The sequence below is a fragment of the Misgurnus anguillicaudatus genome, chromosome 22, assembly GCF_027580225.2.
Source record: "Misgurnus anguillicaudatus chromosome 22, ASM2758022v2, whole genome shotgun sequence".
Classification (NCBI taxonomy): Eukaryota; Metazoa; Chordata; class Actinopteri; order Cypriniformes; family Cobitidae; genus Misgurnus; species Misgurnus anguillicaudatus.
In genome coordinates, this window is record NC_073358.2 from 33179921 (window position 1) to 33203754 (window position 23834).

Below are 23834 nucleotides of genomic sequence, written 5' to 3' on the forward strand. Positions count from 1 at the left end.
AAAACACATCTTATTATTCTCCTATGCGTGCGTGTTTCTGTAATTTATCAGTGCATATGCATACTGATTCTGCTTATCATGAAGCAAAAAACTTAATTAAGCCAACAAGAAGGAACTCAGAATTTTGATGACAAAGGCCAACATAGGAATGCGTTTGTTTTACTTATCTGTGATCCAGTCTTTTCTAAAGAATAGCTGATATAAAGCAGAAGATAGATATAGATTGCTAAGTTCCTCATGAAGGATGCTAAGGTCATTTATGCAATAGATAGTCCACTGATAAAGAATGATGATTTTTTTTTACAGTGCAAAGCATACCGGTAAGTCACTTACAGGACCTACAATATACACTGACAGAAAAAAATGTCAAAATATGTAACCCAGCTGTCACTCGGGTGATATCCTTAAGTACAGCTCTGGACCTAAATATTCATATTCCGAGTATTGGTACCTAAAAAGTGCATAGTGGTACCAAATGTATAGGAACTTTTTAAAGGGTACTGCCCCAGTGACAACTTGGGATCATACATACAATCATTTAATATCACAGGAATGAATGTTTTCTTACTAAACTTGAACTTACTGTGCAATTATGTTAAAGTAAGTGTCTTATGTTAAAAGCTTTGTGTTAAAAAATGAATAATTTTAGACTTTTTATAATGACCCAAATTAGCTTAGATAAATAAGGACAAAAATAACGAGTAGCTTCCTTCAATCTTTCAGGGTTCTCTCATGAGGCAGACCCGTGCATTTCCTAAAAGATTTTCTGCGCGCGACATAAATCTTGTAAATCCCCCTCCATTTTGACATTTCCTGCCAGCAGAGTGATATTTGGACACTTGGGAAAACTGCTCATTTGAGAGATGGATAGCTGATGTGAGGGGAGTTAGACACGTTTGATTTCCTTAGCATTTGACAACGTGTTACGGATGTCGCGCTGTCAAATTCAAGTGATTATCGCATTAACAATGAAGGAGAAAGGAGTGGAAAACTAAGATGTACTTAATGGCGTGATTTGATTTGATGTGATCTTCTCTAATTGATGGGTTTCGGTGAAAATCGAACCGTGAGCACTTACAGTAACAAAGCCCGAATTTATTTACCCTAATCCTAAATATATTTAGAAAATATGAATACTACACTGAAAAAATTATTTAAACAAAGATGACCATAATTTATCAGGCCATGTCTGTTTCCTAAAGATTTGTTGAATCAAGTAAATACATTGTAATATTACAACGTGCTGAGGTGAAACAATGCTTTATTACACAATTATTGGTGACTCTATGGAATTTTATATCGTCATAATGAGCTGTCCAGAGTGCTGAAGATGACGTGTGGCTTTTAGATTTACTGAATAGTTTAATGACCATTTGAGTCAAACTAAACAAAAAATTACATACTAATAACTTGAATACACGAATGAATGCTGTGCCTTAATTCGTCAAAAAATCGACAAGCTGCAATTAACAGCCTCTATGATTATCTTTGGGATTGTCAAGTACGGAACTAGTGTTCTTAACTAAAACTAAAATTATTTGATGTCACGTCGATCAAAATGTGATTTGACACAGGGTATAAGGTATTTTTGATATTTTGTATTGCAACTTTTTATAAAGACAAAGTAAATATGTATTTACTTATTTATTCATAATTGTCATTTTTAATTTTAGTAGGCCTACATATGTATATGTTTTGTTGATATTTACCCCAATGACACCTATTCCTTTATGTTTTTCTGAGGTTTTTAAGCCTAATATTTCCCCAGGGGTCTCGCGCTTTCTCTTTATTCACATATTTACAGAGAGCATTGTAGAGCTGGGCTCACGCGATGGTTTGCACTGCGCACGCGGTACATTAAACTCAACAACACAAATAACAGAGCACAAAGCAGCCTTTCGCATAATCACTCTGGGTGCGTCCTGTCACCGGCAAATTTCGGTAACATTCCTCAAGCTTCCAGTTGCGCTTCTCCGCACTACACCTTTCATTCGCTATAGGAGCTCAGAGGCGTGGCTTAGCGCGCAGTGCCACTCCTCCCATCACAACACTACGGAGCGATCGGAACGCTTCCCGAGCGCAGAGTCCTGTCACTGAACAGACATGTACGCAGTTCAGCCAGCAATAATTCAATCAATGATTTTCTCCTCCGCGACTAACACTTGTTTTTGTTAAGTCCGATAAGAGGTGCTATACTTTTACGCCGAGCCGTCTTGAATCCGTGTTCAGGAATCATTCAATCGTTTGCGCTGGATCTGTCGTGCAAGAAGATGTGCGTGGAGAGCGATGGATGTGAAATCGAGGGGTGCAGTAGTTCGGATGAGGTGCAAACGCTGTCTGGAAGCATGACTCCGACTCTTAAATCCAGTCCTGATATGCATCCTTGCAGACCAGGACAGAAATTTCGTGCCGCATTTCTTCGATGCCGGTCTCCGTTTATTGCTGCTGGGATTCTGAGTTTTGGAAATGTGCTCAATTACATGGACAGATATACCGTAGCAGGTAAGAGAGACGTATTATGTTGCTGTCGTGTTTAATACAAAGCTTAGAATATAGGCTATAGCATATGACAGGGTCCGTGTCTGTTTTGATTTGCTTAATGTTTCACTTAGATTTCAGTTGAACACTTTGTCCAGTAAAAAGCACATTTAATAATTGACAGAAGTCAAGTGATCATTTGAATATTTATGTGCACACGTGCTGAGGGTCTCTTTGATTTAATCAAACTATAAACGGTAACAAGGGTTCTTCTCACATGTTATTGATTCCAATTGTGAGAGTGATCTTAGATCAATCCAATCTGACCATTGTGTCTGATAGACAAAATATAGCAAAGCCTCTATTTACAACACATAACAAGTGCTGTATGTGATTGTCATTAGTTTTTTTTGTTAATTCGTAAAAATTTCTATTATCCTACTAATACCCATGCACAGGCATCACCTTAAAATAATATACATACCTATATAGCCAGTATTACTTATTTTGGAATTAACAACAACATTTCAATTTTGAGTGTAATTGAGTATTGCCATAACGAACCTGTTTTGTGTATATAAGGTGATGGGAAGTGCAGCGTAGGAGGCTGTAATATACATGATAGACCCAATTTTAAACACCTGCTATCACTATAGATATCGCAGTGCGAAGTAATTTAGAGCAAACCTCTCGAGAGACGCATCTTATTGCCAAGCTTGTATTATTAGTAACCTTAGTAGCTACTCTATTGCACTACCAACAATATGCCCTTGAATCCAGATAGAAGTTATTCACAAATAAGGCAGAGCGCTGACTCTGAGCGCAGCCACGGTTTCCATAGAAACTAGAAAAGATTTAATCAACTAGTTTTTAATCAAGATAAAACTTTGCATCCCACAGAAGTACTACGGATTAATTGGTTTATTAAAGTCGTACTGGAATTAGTAAATAGGAAGAGTGACAATTTTCATGAATAACTGATGATAAGCAATTAGAGATTTGGAGCGAAGTGCTGTTGGCTATGGATTTCGGAAAGCAGTACAAGATTGTACTGTTGTAAATGTCATCACAAATTTGGTCACTGTTTTATATAAGGTCAACCTAAAGTACATGCTGACATTTGCCTCAGCTTGTCTCTGTGTACTGCGCGTTCACGACAGTTCTCGCATCACACATAATTTGACAGCGCGAGACGACTGAACCCGCCGCTACAGCATGTACTGTAATGTTTGGTTGCGGTTCCTCAGCAAAGCCCGGGAAAGCTCCATAGTTAATCAGTAGCTGTTTTAGCAAAGTCTGCTTTGAAGCTTAACCGTTACTAACATCCAAAACTGTGTTAAATTGCAAGATGGCAGGGTTTACACCAGGTACGTGTAGAATTTTTAAGATGTCAGTCAATAATTAATAGGATTAAGACGTGATAGAAGTCAGACAAGAAAACGTTATCACCTCACGGTGGATTGTAACGCTCGATAGTAGCCGACCGACCACACAGTTCAGGTTTACATAAGATTGCAGAGATGTGATAACTTTTTGAAAAGGACGCGTTTACGTGGACCACCCCATCTAATTGGTGGCATCTTTACCATCCTCTTTTATATAAAATGTCAAGTAGCCTATTGGCCCATTTTGTATCTATAAAACCGAGATTTTTTCCTCGTGTTATTCAATCGCATTTGTACTGCGTAGGCTATAACATGCACCGTTTAAAGCGTCTAAAAATAAAAATAGATAAATAAACGTGCTTGATGTGGACTGCAGGGAGATTGCAGCAAAAATGTCAAATTCTCAAGAGAGGAGTTTTGTGAAATGCATTTGTCGAATCGCATATGTTGCAGTGTATAGGGGGGGTTTCCTCTGCGCCTCATGCATTATACATGGGAAGGGTGCATGTGAGTATGAAGCCCCCTTCGTGGTTAAAAAAGAAAGAAGAGAACTGACGCACCCATCCTGCAGTGGTGAGCAGCACTTTTTAGTGAGGGAGAAAACTGCAGTCAGACTACATGTATCATGGCAATGAAGTTCAGCCGTGCTGGGTGTGTGAGTGATGGAGAGACAGCTTGTGTGTGGTTTGTGTGTGTGAGGTTGTGCTATGGCTACTAGAGGGGTTTGGCTATAATTTAGAAATAATTTTTGATGCCACAGTGTCTTATGGTTTTCAGCGATGCAGTAAAAATTGGCTAGAAATTGATTAAATGTTGTCTGGCATGCCATGATGAGGTCATCATTATGACCATTGTGGTTTTATGAGGTAGATTCAATGGTGCCACTCACACACAAACTGAATGAAAATGTACATCCAGCTACTGCATGTAATACCAAATGCATATTTCTTTATGTTACATTACTGGAAATATATTTACAAAGACTGAAAGTACAGACAGTATGGTGAAAACACTTCATTTGAGATTTTTGCCACTTCAGTCACAGGCCTTTTTACAAGCCTTGTGGTTGTCTTGAAATCATTTTGCAACGTCTCAAACCTGCCAAAACTGTGTACAAGTAAATTCTCACAGAAGAACGAATAAAGGACAAGTGGTTAATTTCTAGTGTGTTATTTTGGCTTTGTCAGGGTTTTTTTATATTTATGGTTATAAAAAACATTACAGCTACAATTTGGTCGGCTAAACAAAACTGGTGGCTGAGCAGCTTTATAAGTAAAAGACAGACAACCAGTCAATGAGGAAACATGACACACTAGGTGAAAGGCATCTAGACTGTCAACACACCTTATATATGTGTGAATGTGTGTGGGGGAAACATCTTGCTCATCATTTGTGTTAAATATAGATTTTTTATTATAAGAATATGTGGGTATGTGTGCATGGTCACAGCAGACTCAAATGTGTATGGTTTTGGTGGCCTGACTGTCTGGCGCATAATTTGCTCTAACTTATATCTGCCTTTCTACAGTCCTATGAGCATTGTTTTCCTTCTTTATGATCGTACTGGGGAGCAGCTCTGCAACGATTGGGCTGATTTACCTTCTATTTCCATTCCAACTGGACTCATATCGCTGCCCACTTTCTCTGTCTCCAACGTAGCCTCCAGTGGGACTGCATGATCAGATTGATGAGACTGAGGTTGTGAACCATTTAGTATGATTAAATTTGTGGTTTGCTTGTGATGGCACAGAATCGGGGAAGCTAGCTGGCAACATTCCCTCCAGCAGACAGGCTGAGCTCAACAACAGATTATAGTTAAGACAGGAATTAGGAAATGAGGGGAACACCACGGGGATGTACAGATGGATGCCACTTAACATTATTCGATCTAAGATCCTCTGTCTCCTCCTCCGTTGACCCACCAGCCTGATGCCTGCCGAATTAAAGGCAGTTTGACTGGTAATCTGGATTATGAGGTGCAGCATGGTTTAGTTTTTTCTTCTAAAGGCATCTGAGGTATGAGGATATTTAGGGGGTTAATTGAGTGTGATGGGTAGTCTAGCAGCCCGAGGATCTCCCTGAGGGAAATGGGTATGTCTGCGCCTTTAGATGCACCATTTATGATGGGAATTGGCGACTAGACTGGTGTATATTTTGCTGCATTGCTCTTGTACAGTAGATGGTCCAGTCTAGCTGGCTCAGCTTTAGTTCTGCTTGGACACGCTCTCTGGCAATCCCCTCAGTGAGACGCGCACATATACACACTTTTTTGAGTAGTGCCCCTCATAGTGTGAGCGGAAGGTGTGATAAGGGCTATCAGCAGCACCACAGTGTCCCGTACAGTGTGAGTTCAGCACCGGTAGCACGTAGCACATGCGACACACATGCACTGACTCTAGTTACATCATGGTTTTGCAAACAAATATAGTAAATAATAATTTAATTTTATCCAATAATTTTTAGATAATATCATTTTTTCTGGTAGTGTAATTAGTAGTTAAATATTGTTGGTCTTTTATAGATGATGTGATAGCTTACATTTCTCCATTTTATTTATAAGAAATTAGATAAATATAAATATGTCTGTTTATTTACCTCATAAAATTGTTTTTAATTAATTTGATAAATTTTTATTACACTTAAAACATGGAAAAAATGGTCCCAAGCTGTCACTGGGGAAGTACCTTTTAAAAGGTCCTAATATGCACCATATATTTGGTAACAGTATGTACCTTTGTGTTAATAATATGCACTCTTTGCTACCAATTTGTACCTTTGAGACGCTAATATAAATTTTTTGGGTGCAAAGATGTAGCTTTTGAAAGGGTACCATACTGTTCCAGTGACAGGTAGGAACCGTTTTGTCTGACAGTGTATTTCATCAATCTGACTATATTTGGTTAAACCATGAAAGTCATTATAAAGCTTAGGTTGAATAGACATGTCTATGTGTATATTGCAAATAACAGTACATTTTTAATATACCTGCAACAGATTGGATCCCTGTATTAAAATTAAATTTTTAAAGGCTGGCTTAGTCACTTGAGGTTTGCAGTCTCTTCTACTTTCACTCATTTTACTACACTGTTAAAGCACTCTCGACAACAAACACATGAGAGTAATGGAAAAACTCTCAGTAATTGAGTTTATGAGTTCGTCTCACTCCTCTGAAACCCTCACGCAGAACAAATGGCTTCCATTTCTCCTGCAGTTATTCCCATATGCAACTGTAATTGTTCCTCGTAGATGCGGCTATATAGCGCCATTGTGTTTTACAACTGATTTTTTCTCAAACTTGAAATGTAAATTCATTAAACTTGCGTTAAAGGGCAATTACAAGTTTTGCTCCGAATGCTGGAGGGTATAGATGTAGGCACGGATTATTTAATATCCTTCATAACTATGCAATATGCATTAGGGTTTGAGAAACAAATGGGCTTCTCTAATGCTGATGACATTCTAGAGCTCCATCTATTCATTGTACGCATATATGCATGTGTTTTTTGAGGATGTAGGCGTGTTAGCTTATGCATGTGCCTAGAATTAGACAGGACATCTGTCCCCCTTTTGACACTTTGCTTTTCATGCACCCGCGGCATCTAGTAACTTAAGCATGAAGAGCCATTTAAGTGAAAGACACTACTTTCCTTCCTTACTACAGATTGACTTCTTAAGTCTGACCTAGTCTTAAAAGTTGGGCAAGAAAGCAAGAGAGGAAGTGCAAACCCATTTATTTTCATTCATCTGCCTCAGCTGTTTCCTTATGAAGAGCACACAACCATGTTCACCTATCTGACCTCAACAATAAGGTCAGCATATAAATATATATAGACTTGTGTGACTCTCAGTAGGAGAAATTCTTATCTTTCTCTGGAGAGACTGTATTTGCCAAGGCAGCCCGACGACTCAACAGACCTGCGTCTTAAAATAAACACTGACATGATCGTGTCCACAAACTGCCTTTGAGAACTGGGATGCGATTTGTCTGATTTATTTTTATGGACTTGTCTTTCTTTGGATTGCTCTTTTGGCCCATCTGATGTTCATTTAATAAAGCGTGGAGGATCCAAACAAGGCGCACCGTTTGTTATTGTTTTTCCACCGGAGCGACGGCTACCATGCTTGTTTAAATTGCATTGACCCTGCTAATTTGATCGGTGGCCCGCTTTTAGCCCATACTGTAGCGTGTCCAAACAGATTCGCAATGTGTGTGCATGGGTATATCGGGGTGTATGTCTGTTTTAAAAAAAGATTGGCAGTGATTTTTGGCCTCACCATGTGTCTTTTTAATAGAGTGTATCTAAGGGATTAAGGGCGGACAGTTTGACAGACTGCCGTAGAAGAAGGTGGAGCTAGGGGGCGAGGGGTGCCTTAGGGATAGTGCACCTGTGAGATGTGAAGTCTCAGGTATGTTAAAGTATATTAGATCAGGTCTATTTTCACAGCACTTATGAATATCAGTGTGGGAGATCTACTCAAGCCTGACCTCCAATCCCAGGCCAAATAAAGCTCAGAGAGGATGGATATCAGAAGCTCAATGTGCCCCAAAGTTGTTTTTAAATTTAACTTAAAGGAATAGTCAAATTTTTAAAAGAAAAATCCATATAATTTACTCACCACCATGTCATCCAAAATGTTGATGTCTTTCTTTGTTCAGTCGAGAAGAAATTATGTTTTTGAGGAAAACATTGCAGGATTTTTCTCATTTTAATGGACTTTAATGGACACCAACACTTAACACGTAACAGTTTTTTTCAAGTTTCAAAGGACTATAAACGATACCAAACGAGGCATAAGGGTCTTATCTAGCGAAACGATTGTCATTTTTGACAAGAAAAATAAAAAATATGCTCTTTTAAACCGCAACTTTTCGTCTAGGTCTGGTCCAGCGCGACCTAAGGTAAATGCGTAGTGACGTAGGAAGGTCACGTGTTACATATATAAAACGCACATTTGTGGACCATTGTAAACAATAAACTGACACAAAGACATTAATTAGTATCATTTGACATACAACAACGTCGGAACAGTCCTCTTTCAACACACTTGTAAACACTGGGGCGGAGTTTCGCGTTCATCCTCTGTGACGTCATGACGTATAGCGTGAGGTCACGCTGACGCTTTCAGGACCGGAGGAAGACGAGAAATTGTGGTTTAAAAGTGTATATTTGTATTGTCAAAAATGACAATCGTTTCGCTAGATAAGACACTTATGCCTCGTTTGGGATCATTTATAGTCCTTTGAAACTCCGTTGAAAAAAACTGTTACGTGTTGAGTTAAGTGTTAAGTGTTGGTGTCCATTAAAGTCCATTAAAATGAGAAAAATCCTGCAATGTTTTCTTCAAAAAACATAATTTCTTTTGGACTGAACAAAGAAAGACATCAACATTTTGGATAACATGGTGATGAGTAAATTATCTGGATTTTTCTTTTAAGAAAATGGACTATTCCTTTAAGCAAAAATTGAATTTTGCTTCATAGCAACTTGTCTAACACACTGTGGTAGGATAGTGTAAGTAGTGTAGCACTGGTGCCGTTTAAACATGGGTGCATAGCACATCTGTTTGTTATGTTTAGAGAAAAATACTAAGAAAAAATCATTCACAGCTAAGACCGAAGGCTAAATCCATGCTAGTCCCCATCGTGTGCATCTTGCATGCACAGCAACGTAAACTGACTTAAAAACTCCTGATAAAATATCCACAAGATTTTTTTCACAAGAATTAAAAATGTTTTCCTTCACATACGCCTTTTTATTTCCCTGTAAATATCCTCTGCAAACAAATCCAAGAGAAGGGTGAAAGGCAAGCTACTATAAGCTTGCCTTTGTCATTAAAGTAGCCCTTAGATGCGCTCCACATTGCCAGGGCAAATATTTAATCTGGACTTGACTGGATGTCTATGTTTACACAGTCTTTATTTAAGCAGGAGAATATGTTATATTTCCCTCTATTGAAAAGTGACTGAGCAAATAATCAGTGCAGGTATTATGTAACCTGTTTATCCCACATCTCTTTAAGCATTTGTGTACAAGTGCCTGTGTGTGTGTATCTGTGTGCATCTGTATAATGGTGCAAGCATGTGCATATATCAGATCTTTCTCCATTCTTTAAATCAAAATGATTTACTGTACAGGCCATATGAATTCAGTGCACTGCAATTCTCACTTCTCACCTGCTAGAGGTCAAACATGATAGTGGATGTTTGTTTATTACAGTACTGAAGTGAACCAAGTCAGTAGAATGCATTTAAATGCAAAACTCAGTTAATCGATTATTTACTTGATTATTTATTGATTTATTACTTATTTATTACTTATATCCTAATTCAGTATCTATAAACTATAGCCAATGCAACTAAAGCAGTTCAAGCCGACATACTGCATGTTTTGCGGGCCCAGTCCTTCCCTGGCTGTGACAAACACCTTGTTTCCTTTAAGGATTAATTTTGCATTCTTTGCAAGTTAGCCACAATAGTTTGAGTTCTTTGGCCACACCAAAAACATTATAATTATCTAGAACTAACACCTGAAATACCTGTGTGTGTATGTGTGTGTATATATGTGAGGTGTGTGTGTGTCTCCACCTCACTGCTGTGGAATGTGGAGGTAGAACTGGAATTCCAGCGATGTGATTATTGTGTTTCCCACAGTTACCTCACCGCCAGTCTATAGTTAGCAGTTATTCTCAGCCCACGCCACCAAAGGGCTTACATCAGTACAAAATCAATACAGGACGCCCCACAAAGCATTTGAATACAAACAGGCAAAACCCCACACACCCTTATATGCTTGTTTTATTTATTGCGTTGAACGTTTCACCGCTGTTCCTTCAGGATTTCTATGGCAGAGCATTGCCTGTAGGAAAAAATATGAATATAAGACATCACTCGAGTGTCTTGCAATGTTCTGCATTAAACTAGAACAGCAAGAAATGGGATTAATCTCTAATTCATGAAGGTGAAAGTGAGATGGATTACCGTGCTGGTGGGCCTCAGATGTTCCCATTAGGAATTTTGAGTGAGTGGGTGAGAAAAATGCTTTGCATAGAGGGAAAATAGATGTAATATGTAATGAGATTTGTGTGATCAGGACATCTGTGCGTGCTCTTGTAGGCGTGTCTGTATATTGATTGGATAAAATGAAGGTTTATGAGACTGCAATCAGACTAGGAGCCACTGAATCCAAGCCACATGCGGATCTCCTATAGATATTATATTCATTTCAAGCAGCTCAGTTGTGGTGCTTTGCAATCTTTGGGTTCATCATCACTGACTCCGTTACTGATTGCTGACATGTGGGTAGCAGAATCATGTGGGATATGATGGTATTTTTTATTACAGTATGTGGTACCACACAAATAAATAGTGGGAGATAGGGTTGCACTACAGTAGGTAGTCACCTCAGGAGTCCACTGAGAGATCAAACAGCAGTACTGATCCATCCTGAGTAAAGTGAGATTGATGACATTCCAATCCATATACTGTAGCACTTAAGTGTCCTTATTACTTTTCCCCCTTAAGGTCCTCTGGAGTTATGAATGTCCTGTCTCTTCTGAAAGAGGACGCCTTTGAAAGAAGCATGTCTCAAAACTTTTGACCCCTTGAACAATATTCTTAGCAAGTAGCAAGATCTTCTTTAGTATAGCTATAACTGGTCTTTACATCATAAAAAAAAACTTTGTGTAGTTTTCATTCAGTTGACCAGTATAACTGACTGACCTAAGTGAGGACCTGACTATAAAATAAGCCATAAGATCACACATTTATATGTTATCGCACACATTTCTTTAACTAAGATACTTCAACCATCCCTAAGATGTCAGATTTACCTCTTGGCTATTCACACAGACCAACGTGGCAACAGTCTAATGCTAAATTGTGCTTGAAGAACAAGCACTCAGCCAGGCTTTCACAGCCCTTTGCTTGCTCATAAAAGCTATTTCCTATTTTTATTGGCCATTTTCTCCATCTCTTCCTACTTTGCCTCCAGTTTTCTTTTACTTTATCCATTGGCACTTTTCACCATGTTTCATGGTCTTGATTGCAGTTGCTTCTTAACCAACATGATCTCACAAAGTTCCGTGGGATAGTCACAGAATTTTTGCTAATTTTTTCGTGTCATTCTCACGGATCTCCGCATTTTTCCGTGGCCCTGCTACGGGCGGTCCTCTTTGTGGCATTCTCACGGATTGGCCACTCAACTGCTCTTTCCCACTTTCAAACCATTCTCGCTTCGGTTTAGGGTTAGATTTGGTGTTTGCGTTAATATGTCACTTTAACTATTGGTTTATACTATTTTTTCTGCTTTATTCTTTTATATTTTCTAAACTTTAAACAATTGTTGCCTGGCGTTGGGGTCAGAGTTGGGTTTGGGTAGGGATGTCATTTCATGTAAATCTAACCCTAAACCGAAGCGAAAATGGTAAGAAAATAGGACAAAACAGTTGAGTAACCAATCCGTGAGAATGCCACGAAAAAGACAGTCCGTAGCAGGGCCACGGAAAAATGCGGAGATCGGTGAGAATGCCACGGAAAAATGAGCACAAAATTCCGTGACTATGCCACGGAAATTCGTGAGATCAGGTTGTTTTTAACAATATCTCAGATTGTGCCCATGTTTGCCAAATATCAAATCTGCTATCAGAACTACTACTGCTATATATAGTAGAACTTATACTGCCTAAACGCTAGCATATAGCATTAGCATGTGACGCCAACTCAACAGTCACAACTTTGTTTTTAGCATTGTAATAACATTGTAATTCATTTAATGTTGGGGCGTACACATAGATATGTATAATAAAGGCTAGATGTCTTGCCCGTGCTGCTGGCCAATTGAGTGGAACTTCCGCATTTGGCGGCCATCTTACCACAGGCAGCTCGCTCACTCGTAGCATTACGTTTAATGGAGCATGTACTTTTAAATGACCATAAATTGCTCAAATTTCTACCGATTTTCAAATGGTTTGGTTTGTTATACTTAATGAATAATTTTCATGAATCATGTTAAAGCATCCAAGTTAAGGTCATAACTTTTTTGCAAGTTAAGGTCATTTAAAAGTACCCGCACCATTAAACACAATGCTACAAGTGAGCGAGCTTTCTGAGGTAAGATGGCCGCCAGGTGATGACGTTATAGACTCAGCCGTAACACATCTAGCCTTTATTATACATATGGGCATACATCTTGACAGTGAGGTCACAGTCAGTGTTACGTTGAGATTTTTTCCGTGCACGAGGTTAACATAAAAATGAGGAAATAAACGGTTTGAGGCTCACGATATGTCATTACCATGTACAGAGCTTTTATTATTCATGTATGCCTAGGTAAATACATTTTTTTATTTTATGGCACCTTTAAAAGGATAGTTCAATTTGAAATAAAATGTTGATATGTTTTAGCTTACCTCAGGGGCATCCAAGATGTAGGTGTCTTGGTTTCCGCGGTAGTTTCACTTTTGATATTTTTAGGTCAAACCGTTGTTGTCTGTCAGTCATATAATGCAGGTCTATGGTCACTTACTAAACGTTACCTCAAAGGGCATGCACAGAGAAGTCCAAATTAAACAATTGTCCATCGTAAGTAAACTTTGATGACCTAAGACACGAAACGAGCGGTTTGTGTGAGAAAACGAACACTATTTATATTGTTTTTGCCCCTTGTACACAACCACGTCTGTGCTTAGTCTGCACATGCGCCGGAAGTGATCTCCTGGATGAGTTTGCGCGAGCATATGTAATTGTTTTCTTTTACGTCGGTTTAAACATCCCGGATAAGCGCAAATTAGTATAATTTCAATTAGCTGTCTTACCTACAATCTCTGTTCTGTGTAAACAATGAGTGACGTACACGCGCGAGAGATCACTTCCGGCGCATGCGCAGACTAAGCACAGACGCGGTTGTGTACAAGAGGCAAAAACAATATAAATAGTGTTTGTTTTCTCACACAAACCACTTGTTTCGTGTCTTAGGCCATCATTGTGTACTTACGATGGACAGTTGTTTAATTTGGACTTAAATGTGCAATGCTTTTTGAGGTAACGTTTACCAAGTGACCATATACCTGCATTATATGACTGACAGACAGGAACGGTTTGACCTAAAAACATCAAAAGTGAAACTACCACGGAAACAAACACACCTACATCTTGGATGCCCTTGAGGTAAGCTAAAACATATCAGAATTTAATTTCAAAGTGAACTATTGCTTTTAGTTATGTGCCCTTATAATCTTTAATCAAAAGCATTAACTTGCATTTCCCCTCAAAACGACATGTCTTCCGTTGATCTGTTGATGTCTCTGCTTAAGGGCGGGGTTATAATGACTGTCCAATGGCCAGACCTCCAACTTCCAGTGATCTAATCAACTCCCAAAGGACAAAATCAAATCCTGCTCTACTTTATTTAGCATTCCATAGTCTGTTTCACTTGGATATATGTCACAATATGGAAAACCATCATTAACAGACATAAACTTTAAAAAAATTATAACTGTAAAAAATATTTATATGGTTACTTATGCTGCTGTAGCCCAATAGCTTGAATGCACTGTAAGTCGCTTTGGATAGGAACATCTGCCAAATTCTTAAATATAAATCTCAAAGTCTCTTTGTGAATTAATGAAGCTTATTGTAAGTTTGTCCTTTGAATGGGAAAGGCAGAGCTAATGAAACACTTCAGCACTTTTATTAGGACTAATTGTTCACCGAATCAGGCATTGTTGACCCTCATGGGTGAGACCCACCCCACTCCCACACAGCTGTTAGAGAACAAAGAGAAGAAAAAGAAAATAAGCAAGACGTATAATGGGTGAGAAATGGTGAAAATCACATTACGTGCAAAAACAAAAAGCCCTCTTAATTACAGTAATCCCTGTGTGTGTTATGTAAAAAAAAACACGTTAAAAGCAAAGCATTAGGATTACGATGCTCATCTGTTAGTAATCCGCGGAATATATACAGTACTGGCTAATGTTTGTACGTCATCACATGATGTTTAAACTGTTTAGCATTGAGGAGGCGTAAATGCAAATGAGGTCTCTGGATGGCTGTTTAGAGTAGCATGAAACAAACAGGATGGATGTCAAGGTTAGCATCAGAACAGGCTGACGGCTGTAATTGCTCTCCGCTGTTTGTTAGTGCAACGTCGTACTGCTTTTCTATCCTTATCCACTCTACTCCAGTCAGTAGCTCATTTAATGAATGCCTCTGTGAATTTAAAAATATCTACTAAATTGTGCACAACTGTATATTGCTATAAATATTTAGTGTTCCTGCACATCTGTGACCCATGCTGTATGCATGCGGCTCAGTGCCATAGCCTGGCAGGATGCATAATATTGCCTGTCACAGGAAAGGTCTAAATGAGACCACTACTGGCGTTTTTGTATCACTATCTAAAGAGCAAGTGTACTGAGCAGCTACTGTATATGTCTCCTATATGTCTACTGCAGCATGTAATTCAATTAAACATACCGTATAGACACCAGCCGTACTGAACGTGATGCTAAGGGAAGATTAGGAAGTCTGGGAGAGCTTTGCTGCGCAACGCTGCCCAGCTATACGTCCACATTGGCTCACACTCAAGAGAATAATTCACTGATGAATTATTGATGCCCTATACTACAGTATGTGCTGTTCCTGCATGGTACTTCTAAAAAGTCTCACTCCCTCCTTTCTTTTTATAATGCATTATTAAAAAGCGTGTGATTGTGGACTACTTTTGCAGAATGCCCTGCGATGCACACTTTTGTTGGTAAAAGTACACACACTATCCTTATATACACTCTTCAGGCTGACTGTTTTGCTACACATAGATCAAATTTCTGTGAGAATTTATTTATAATTCTGTATGTGCATGATCAAATATTTATCAATCAGTACTGCATTAACCATACACACAACAACAAACTACACAACCGTGTCAGCATTCTGTCCTGAAGACAGACCAGTCTGTCATTTTTTAGCACACACCTCAAAACCAGTCTCAGATCAGCAGAATGAGGAAAAACACAACACACTAAGCTTCACTGGCAGGGCGAGGCAGAAATGAGGAACTACTGGTAAAAGGCTATGGGAATACCGAAACACCCGCAAACGCTCGCTCGAACACACCCCCAGTTCTCAGACATCTGTATTGTGTTTATACTGGCCGTGTAGTGGTTTTAAGGCCCAGTGGAAAGGCGGCCCTTGCTTGTGGCGCAGGCCAACGGGAGACCTACGGACCCGTCGGTCGGGAGCCCGCCGAAAACAGAGATGCATACTTGTGGTCAGGTCCTACCCTGCCTCTGCACTCCATAAAGCTTCGCTCACTGCAACAGAACAGAAGGAAACTCAGATGTGGGGAGGGTTAACATGGAAGCGCTTTTTCCCACCTTCCCTGCGAAAGCCGCACGTGTAATTTCTCAGAGCCGAGCTGTTGTTATATTGATCCTTGTGACACCTCATGAAGAATCACCCCCTAGCTGAGAAGCAGAGAAGAAAACGAGAAAAAGGGGATGGGAATGGAGCAAAAGAAAACAGGAGGAAGGGCAGCGACGGGATAATGTACCAGCGGTTTGGTAGAATGCAAAGAATGAGGGGGAAACTTGCATGACACGGAGCAGAAAGGAAACATTCTCTTACCGCAGAGAATAGCATAACACAGGATATGGAAATGTACGTTTTAACTGCAGTTTGACCTACCGCACACACACACAGGGATGAATTTACATACACTGTTACACATACACAAAAACCTCCATTGTGTGGATGGAATAAAGCAGGTCGTAAATAGACTACCATTGACGAGTTATGTTTGTTTACGTTTTATTTATCGAGGAAGTAAATCACCAAATTATGCATGGAAAGCGATTCCATACATTCCCAATGTGGTGTTCCTGTAGCTCAACTGGTAGAGTATTGTGTAATATCATAATGTAGGGTTCACACCAGACGCGGTAGAGGTGGCAAGCGCAAGTGATTTGCACGTTAAGTCAATGCAAAGACGCGATTAGGCATCCTGTGGCGCGAATTGCGCGGAATGCAATACGCGAATTAAAAAATCTAAACTTTGACGGATTTCCGCGCCGCTTTAGTACTGACGTGATTACAGGAAGCGAGCGGAGTCTCAGCGGAGTCTCAGAAGCCCCTCCCATGACGCGAATTTCCGCGTGAATGTCTCGAATGACTAGAATTTCACGTGCGAATGAAGCGAGTAAACTCAAATGTTCAAGCGTCCAACTATGCGCGAATAGCGCGTTTTTGCCGCCTCTACCGCAGTTGGTGTGAATGCACCATAAGAGTACACACATACCGCTAAACTGCTTTACTCCATTTAAAGCCCGGAGTATTGTCTGTTTTTTACGTGTACACGAACGTACATGCATGATCGAATGCACAGCCTTGCAAAATATAGTTTATTTGACTCGCACGTGTACACAAATTTTCGCCGCATGCGAATCCGACAAAATGCAATGAATCACCTGGTCTACATACTACACTCTCCTGTAGACACACGCACGACCTATGCATGCAATATACACAGAATTTCAAAAATCTGGTGGTGGTACGCATCAGTGGGGGCCGGTGACTTCTTTTTTAAGGGTGGACGATGCGAAGTTCGTCACAACATGGATGTAGCCATGCAGTCAAGTGTGGTTCGTAATTTCTAAATATGTGTTTGTTGCATCGAGTGAACCTGTGTGTGCATCACGTGTCTTGTCAAAATAAGTGCCTGTTGCAGACGCATCTAAAGGATTTATGATAAAAGAGACGCTCGCGTTTGCCAGATACTCGGATAATCTCATGCGTAATTAGAGTTTACTTTTAAAGGGGGTGTCTTGCATGTATTTTGAACGTGAGCATCTCTTTTATCATAAACGGTTTTGATTCGTGTGCAGCAGGCACTTATTTTGACAAAACACGTGATGCACATGGTTCACATGACACAACAAACACATATTTTGAAAAAACGAGCAACACACATGAGTGACACATCTTTTGAATTTGCGCCCCTCAGAAGAGCAGTCACGAGCCGCCACTGGTACGCATACTGTACCCACTTTTCTGATGACGAAAATTGTGTCACACGCACTGTACGCCGACCCTTGCGTACACGTAAAAATGTATGTATACTATAATTCGGCCTTTAGTCATTTTGGAAAAAGCATCTGCCAAATGCAAATAATGTAAAATAGTATTCTGGATCACATTAAGACCGATAAGAATTTTGGGAATTGTGGTGTGGGATTTGCGCCGAGCACAGTTTTGCATAACAAAGCAGGCTGCTTGTGCAAATAACCGGATTGATCAGTGGCCACAAATCATTCCTAGTAAATTCCCCCTTACAGACATCAAATTTTCCATCATTTCCTCTCACCTCTCTTTCTGTTCTCAGTTACACTATATAGGCCGGCCAGCCTCTGTTGCTATGCCTGTATCCTAACCTACTTCTCCAGCCCTGAAATAGCACTTGGGGGTTGCTCAGGTCTATCAGACCTCTTTTGGGGATTGGAAAATGAGGTCTGTCCTACAGCTTGCCTCTCGTTTTCATTTCGTCTCCCCAGACGGTCCTTTGGGTTTATGCAGTGGCATATCTCTGTGTTCAAAAATACACAGGGTGTATTTGCGAGCGTGCCCGTTAATGCAGTTTACCAACCTTAACCAGTTTTTGTGCCATTGTCTGAGCGTCTGACAGATGAATAGGTGATGTTTGTGTTCCAGAAACCATTTGACCTTATTGGAATTTTAGCCTGACAACCACATCCTCTTTAAGAGAATGGATAGTTTACACATATAGATGCTTTCGCATGCTCAAACATGTTGCTCAAACATGTTGACATCTCCATTTTATCTTAACTCAAATATATCATTACAAAATATCTTATTAAATATCTATAAATATCTTATTACAACATGAGCTCATACTGTACATCACTTCGACTTATATATGAGTCTAAACAATGTCAATCTAAAATAGCATCATGCCTTGAGTAAATCAACTGCAAAGGGCTGCTGCATTGAAGCTTTCAGGATCCATTAAACAGCTTCGCTGAACCTCTGCAGAATCCCTCTGAGATTTTAAATAGCACTAGACACATTAACAAAACTGATTTGCTCATCTTGACCCTCAGAGCTTCCTTCAAACATGCTATTGGTTGACCCTACTGGTCAATGTCCAATGGGTCTCCTGGGAAAGCCGCTATAGTGAAAGCATTATTGGATCCACATACCGAAAGGCATCATTCATATGCACCGCAAGAGTCTCTCGCTCCATGGCGGCCTCAGTATTAGCATATCGCCATTCCAGTGAACCAATCAGCTGATAAGATGGAAACCCACATGAATGGGTCAATGTTACATTAGCATTTAGGATAATGACACTAGTGTGCCAACAAACAATAGGCACCGTCATCTGTTTGTATTACTGCGAATTTCGAGCAAATGTATTTGTGTCGCCTTATTTTATTATTACTAAGCTCAACTTCATTAATGTTTTATGAAATCTGCAGAATGAACATTAGGGGCTTTTAACGTTAATTATTTACTAAGTAAGATTAAATAAAGCATCACTTATCTACCATCATAATCATATAGATTATTAGAGTAGTTAAACACAGTCACACACCCACAACAAATACATGCTGAGATAATCTTCTATAGAACAGACATTAAGTTTAAATCAAAAGCAAAACGAAGGAAAAATATTTTTACTACATATTTTCTCTAAAGTTATTATTGTACAGTGTTTTAGCCTTGGCTACTATCCAAGTGATGTTTTTCATGCAATTACCAGATAACAAAGCAGTCACAACCGGCACGCCAACATTCCTCTACCTCTTGGTATCTGTTGCAGTTATACATTTTGGCAATCAGAGTAGCGCTCATGTTTCTTTGATGTAGGTTGCAACTCAGGTGATTGCATTAAAAACTGCATTTTCTCTGTAACTGCTCCTTTAGAATCAGATAAAGTTTTGGTTATGCAAGATAAACGTAGATGCCTACAAGTCACAGAGTTCCTATTTCCGCCCTCATCGATCTGATCTGGCTAATCGTCAGTTTGGCCGGTGTTACTATGGCAACAGGGGGTTGGCAGCAACAAGGCGGGCACAGAAAGGTCTATGAATCTACCCGTGCTGTTTGGGGCATTTGCATCACCTTGCAGATTCTCCCACATATTCCAGCCTTTACCATATGATGCAATATGTAGTCAGAGCTTTTGCACCTTAAGTGCTTCTTGACAGTCTGTTTGAAAGGTTTTCAAGGAAAGCGAAAGATAAAGAGTGAGAGAGGAAGAATTTAGTGCAATTCATGTGTGAATGATAATGCGTGACAAAGTGAACACTTTTTTCTTTAATATGAATCTTGCTGTAATTGTAAAGTGTTGTGCCTCTCTTCATAAAGTTGAACCTCATGACATGAAATCATTTACTGTAGGTTTAGTGATAAATAATACAAAAGAATCAGGTTTAGTTTAAAAAATACTTTAATAAATCATTTTGAGCTATAGGTGTTGGGAGACAATTAGATATTCCCAATACTGTAATATTTTTCTTATGCTAGGAATCAGTCTTTTTCATATGAATATTTTTGGAAAAAGCAAGATCAGCATTTCTATAAGACAAAACATACTGTAGCATTAGGGTGAAGCACACTCAATTGTTCAAAAACAAAAGGAGAATATAATTGCTCAAACCACCAATGGAGATAAAACATAAAAAGCAATGACTATGCACATTTCTGATTCTATACTGTGCACATTAATATATAAAAACTAAACTAAACAAAATTGGATATTACTCAGAGATGTAATATTGCATTGCCAGATCTCTGCAGATTCTCACCCCGCGCACAGTTACGCAGATACACACTGTTTGCATCAGTTGTGCTTGTGGGAGTTTTGGTGGGAAGAGCACGGTGGTTGAGGTTGCATGTTTGGCAGGCGTGAGGGTGGGCAGGTGCGGTCTCAGTTGAAGAGAAAACGCAGCACCATCTGGCACAGGGATCCCCGTCCCGGTGGGAGGAGAGGGTGAGATGGAGGGATGAAGGGCAGCGGAGGAGTATGATCAAGGTAATTACTACAGCGCCTCAGATTAGAGTGGTGGAGAAAGGGAGGGAACCCCCCGATAGTGTGCGTACTAGGGTAGGATGGTAGAATTGTAACACCCCATATCTGCTCATCGAAGACAACTGGGTGAAAATGTTTTGCTGGAGAAAAACTGTGTGGTCTGTGCTTCAAATAGGAATTTTTCTATCTTATATTTAACCTTCTAATTTGTCTAATCCGCTTTATATGCATTAAAAAAACATTCTTTAAATGTACACTCTTAGAAAAAGGTACAAAAGATGTCACTGGGACACAAATGTCCCAGATATAAGCACTCTTTAGATACAAAGATGTACTTTTTGAAACCCCAGTGACAACTTTTGTACCTTTTTTACTTCAGTGAATTAATACAGTAAGAAAAGGCACATTAGCTGTGCTGGAATGCGAGCAGGTGGTGTGACTCGTGTGACAGGAATGTTGCATTTGTCGCCACGCGGGGACAGGCCCGCACCTGCCCGGGCACTTTTCTCACCGCGTCTTTGCTTCACGACGTGCCAGTGACAAGTCAAAACGGGTGGCGATGGGAAACCGCACGCCGACCGAAACGAAACTCGAGGATGACTCGGGCCACTCCTGTCTTGTGTGTCTATCTCTTTCTAAGACCTTAAAAAGCATGACATAATAATCAGTGGTGAGAAGGCAATTAGTAGAGGTTTCAGTAGCATTAGGTGTTTAGGTGATCTGGGTGCGTTTGAACTGCAGGAAAGCGTGAAGCCGATCTTTATCTTAAAAGGCCATTGAGTGATCTAGAGAGATTTAATCGTACGACAACGTCAGGGGCGTTTGTTCACCCGTTGGGTCTCTGTTGCCGTTGTCTAATTTCATTGCCTGTCAATCACAGGCTATGTTTACAGCCTCTCAGACCATTCTTCAAGTGTCTGAATGCGCGTTTGATTTTTCACAAATGGAAGATCAAAGCGTATGTCTAAAGAGTTAGACACACTTTAAAGTCATCAGAATGAAAGAATGTCACGACGAGAGACCGCTGATTTGAAGGCAGCTATACATAAAAGCTGCAATTACACAAAACAGGGGGTAACGTCCTGATCGAGAGGTCTGCGGTTAGCATACACTACAGGAAAACATGACTGTATGTATGTTCAGTTGATGCAAAAGATAAAGCACTGTGACTCTTGCACACATCTAAATTAGTACTAGGAAATAAACTCGGCAGGCCAGAGAGGTAGTTAAACAGTAGTTACTTAAAGTAATCTCTAATCTTTCTCTCTCCCTCTTTCTTAGGTGTACTGCTTGACATCCAGAAACACTTCGATGTTAAAGACAGTGGAGCAGGGCTGTTGCAAACAGGTAAGTCTCAAATAATCCCATAATTATGTGGTTTTGCAATCATGCAGTGTGCACATACACAGACAAACTCACTGACTAATCACTGACATGAACTGGAAGAGAGAACTAGAAGCCATTAAGCTCCCTGTAGCTGGAGTGACGGGGGTAACAAAAGAGGAAAACTATGGATCAGGTGGTGCCCACCACTCCCCCCTCATCCCCAAAGCCTGTGTAATTGACTGTACTTGATGCACTTGTTTGGCTTTAACAAACCAGGGGACTGTCACAGTTGTACTATGATCCTACCATTTGTACATTGTTTGGAAACAAGACACGGTTTTTTGATATTTCCATACGGAAGATTCCAGTACGCCTCAAAATGCCCCACTGCAGTGAGGTACAGAGGAAACAGTTAATGTTTTGGTACTGCTGCGGATGGCCGAGTGGATTTTGTTAATGGGAGGAAAAGACGAGTTTATTCTGGAGCACACTGAGCTTTTGTTAAATCAGCGATGCGTATTTTATAATGGCTAAAATAAAAAAATGGCTATAAATTGTCTGCACATTATACGCAACTGACAGTGATGTGTAACGCGTTATGACATCATTAAATGTTATTTGTGGTTGGTGACAAATCAGTAGAGGTATACAAGAGGGGCTTGAATGAGAGGATTCAGTGTTGAAACAGCACTGAACTATGGAAACGGTTTATGCTGCGAGTCGGGTCAGGCGGGGGTATTTGGAAGCTGTTGGGTTGGGCTTCCTGAACTGGGCTGGGTCCACGTCAAATGGCTTTTGTAAAGGAGAGTCACTGTGTGGAGGTCTTTCTGGAGAGCTGGGATTCAAACGCTAGCACACATAAACCATACCTGTCTGCATGTTCAAAACACACATGCATATGTGGTTGTGTGAACACACACTCACAGTCCCACTGTGTTATACACATAGGCAAGAATATATACAACAAGCACACATACTCTAACACATACAGAGCCTCATTGACAAGCTGCATAGTCTGTGATGTCAGGGATTTAGATCCAGCTCCATTCATTAAATTAAAAATAATAAAATAACCGGCCTGAACAAACATTTACTCATAAATCATACTTCCAGTATTTAAGAGTGGAGATAGAGGGCTTAGCAATATAAACTTCAGTAGCCTATATGTGATGTGATCTGGGCAAACCCATCACATTTGACCAATTTTAGGTTTTGGAATCCATATAAAATCCTAAATTCAATCTCAACCCTTCTCTTCTGCTCAGAGTTTCTGTGGGATGAGGGTTACCATCCAAACATTTTATGTGTAGTTAGTGGCCCGCATCCTACACCACTCAGCTGCCACCTAGAGAAATATGAGCTGGGTAAAGTCCCTTTGTTCAGCAGTGCATGTTTACAGAGGACAGAAAGTGCCCGTGGCTGGCTTTGTTTGGCCCCTGATCCCGGTCTGACCTCAGTCTTCACACAACGCAACGGAATTTCAGACGCTTCAGCCGATGACTGTGAACCACTGTGTGAAAGATTTGTATTGGGTGGCGTGAGATCAGCTGGAGCGTGTCCTATTATGACATTTGCTTCACAAAACTGCACTTTTAGT

At 40.0% G+C, this 23834-nt stretch overlaps 1 protein-coding gene across 1 annotated transcript in view; it reads left to right on the forward strand.

Moving 5' to 3' along the window:
• Nucleotides 1–2017: 2017 nt before the first annotated feature.
• The window catches only part of spns2 (SPNS lysolipid transporter 2, sphingosine-1-phosphate), an 86473-nt gene continuing 64656 nt past the window's right edge, over nucleotides 2018–23834 (forward strand). Inside the window, exons 1-2 of the mRNA XM_055199412.2 lie at nucleotides 2018–2502; nucleotides 22193–22258. Coding sequence (XP_055055387.1) covers nucleotides 2271–2502; nucleotides 22193–22258 — 298 coding nt within the window. The 5' untranslated portion in view covers nucleotides 2018–2270. The remainder of the gene's footprint in view (nucleotides 2503–22192; nucleotides 22259–23834) is intronic.